The 2,430-nt window shown below is 36.2% G+C and overlaps 1 protein-coding gene across 1 annotated transcript; it reads right to left on the reverse strand.

The window, feature by feature from the left end:
• On the reverse strand, positions 220-2,210 carry LOC109225001 (WUSCHEL-related homeobox 4). The gene is made up of 3 exons (XM_019389589.1): positions 1,907-2,210; positions 1,098-1,385; positions 220-677 (listed from the first exon to the last, which is right to left on the reverse strand). The coding sequence occupies exons 1-3, from the start codon at positions 2,168-2,170 to the stop codon at positions 522-524; spliced, it is 708 nt and encodes a 235-aa protein (XP_019245134.1). The 5' UTR covers positions 2,171-2,210; the 3' UTR covers positions 220-521.

The following is a 2,430-nucleotide window of genomic DNA, read 5'->3' on the forward strand; positions in this document are numbered from 1 at the left end:
ATAAGGTTTTAACGACGGACAAATTGTGTAGCAAAACAGAAAAATCTGTCAATAATATCATTTAAGAACGGATTGGAGAAAAATTTACTAGCTAGCTACGAGCGATTTAGTGATAAATTAGCGACGAAGTACGTAGTTATTTTCAGTTTTTTTTAGCTATTGAACTCGGCCGAATCCGAAAGGTACATGCAAGCTACGTGACTGTAGAAGGAAGAATAATAGAGTAGATTATTTTTGCAGCATTTCCCATGAAACATAACACATATAGTAGGTTTTAGGTCAGGAATAAGTCTAATAACCAGAATCCAAGAGAAGGGAATTAATTGGTGCAGACTAACATAGATCTGATGTCTCTCTTTTCTTTCCTCTTTCCCGATACATAAGGAAAGAAAGAAAGAAAAGGAACAAATTAAAGTAGAAACTTAAGCATGCAGATGAAAGTAAAAAGATGACGAAAATGAGAAGAAGAGTCAGATCATAAAAAAGAATATTCTTGTTCAGCAGCTAAGCCTTCATTTAATTCATCTCATGCCTTCTGGGTGCAATGGGAAGAGTTCAAGTGTCCTATCACCATTATCCTCTCTACAATTTCTCTTTTCCTCTTCCTCCAAATATTCATATGTCCAACCTCTGCACTTTCTCTTGTATGGACTATCTTCCTCCCTCACTACTTCTCCCTATAACAATATAAAATAATTCACCATTAGACTCAAAAATTAGAAAAAGAATTTTTACAATAGGTCACCTAAAAGATAATTATATATAATTATTTAATAATATAAAAACAAGATGACGACGTGCTACAACATGTCAAAATAGACTGATAGTAGCCCGATAGTGTAAATTTTTTTACGATCATACTTAATTATAGTATTAACTTATATGTACTGATTGTGGAAGGGCAACCATGTTGGAGCATTAGTAAAGTTGTTTTCGTGTGGCCTATAGGTCACAGTTTCCGGTCGTGAAAACAATCATTAATGCTTGCATTAGGATGTAATTTATGCACCAAGCTACCTTTTTTATTTATTATGTACTGATAGTGTAAAAAAAATTATACTGTGAAAGTATGAGGAAATTAAGGAGAAGAGACATACCCTAGTGTCAAAGGACAAAGGACTAGTCACAATGGCTGGAGGTGTTCTTGGACTTTGGCTAAGACCAAGACTATTGCGCTTCTGCTTTTGTCTCTCACGAGCTTTGTGGTTTTGAAACCAATAGAACACGTTTTTCCCTTCTATTTTCCCATATTTCCCTAGCTGTACTGTGATTTGTTCGATTTGCTGGGCATTGGGTGTGCGCATCCCACCTCTATACAGCATTTCCAGTATTCCTATCTGTTCTTGCGTCGGATTCCACCTTGTACCTCCCGGGTGCGATTCCACCTACATAACATGTTAAAAGAGTTTAAGTTCTGTGCGACAACGACAACGACGACAACAACAACGACCCAGTGTTATTCCTACAAGTGGCGTCTGGGAAGGGTAGGATTGTACACAGCCTTATCCCTACCTTGGACGGCCAGAGAGACTGTTTCCGGCAGACCCTCAACTAAAGAAAAAATGAAAGAAGCATTGATAACAACTAATAACAATACAAGAGATTTAGAAAACTGAGACTAAGACAACAAAATAAAAGATGAAGTTCGGTGCACTAATAGTAATTACAAAAGGCAAGTGCGATTACTTGTTTATAATTGATCAAAATACGGAAATGTAAAATTTCTTTATATTTTCAGTGTATATAATTTAAACACCTTCTTTAAGTAAGATTGCTAAAACTTGAGAAACACTTAAAAATGGTTCCATTTCCCAGCTAGAGAAATATGTTAGAATCCCATCATTATATTTCCTTGTTCACAATCTTAGGATTAGTATAGCTAGCAAGTGATACGTGCGTAAATTACCTGAGAGGAGTCTTTCTTGTCGTCGTTGAATGAAGTTTTGCGAGGGCTAGTGCTACTTTCAGGTCTAATGAAACTCTTGAGATCGAAAGGAGGAGTGACAATAGTAGGATCATTTGTGCAGGTAGAGAGCTTAGGAGCAAGAGGTCGTAAACGTTTACAACCAAGTGTAAGTGAAGGAGTAGCTGAATCATGCTCTAAGATTAATCCACGTGTGAACTGATGCACCTTCATGCTTAAGCTTCCTGATGATGATCCCATGTACATTGGAGGGTTGGGGTTTTTAAAAATTGATGACAGAAGAGCCTCCATTATATACAAGTGCAGTGCAATCACTACTGGTAAAAGCAGAGCGGATCCATAATTTGGATGTCTGTATTTTTGCATTCAACCAAAATCTATTTTGTATGTAGGGTGGTACTATTAATATATCACTATTTTTTAAAAACATATATATGTATATATAGAATTTTTGCCGAATTTTACGAGTGTCAGAACCCTATATTTACAACATAGATCATGCCTCT

The sequence above is a fragment of the Nicotiana attenuata genome, chromosome 4 (genome assembly GCF_001879085.1).
Source record: "Nicotiana attenuata strain UT chromosome 4, NIATTr2, whole genome shotgun sequence".
Classification (NCBI taxonomy): Eukaryota; Viridiplantae; Streptophyta; class Magnoliopsida; order Solanales; family Solanaceae; genus Nicotiana; species Nicotiana attenuata.

Excerpts from the sequence above, each read along its gene's own strand:
- LOC109225001 (XM_019389589.1), bottom strand. The coding sequence starts at position 2,170 with ATGTACATGGGATCATCATCAGGAAGCTTAAGCATGAAGGTGCATCAG. Across the intron at positions 1,386-1,906 it reads ACAAGAAAGACTCCTCTCAG|GTGGAATCGCACCCGGGAGG; the intron begins GTAATTTACGCA and ends CATGTTATGTAG. Across the intron at positions 678-1,097 it reads CTTTGTCCTTTGACACTAGG|GGAGAAGTAGTGAGGGAGGA; the intron begins GTATGTCTCTTC and ends ATATTGTTATAG.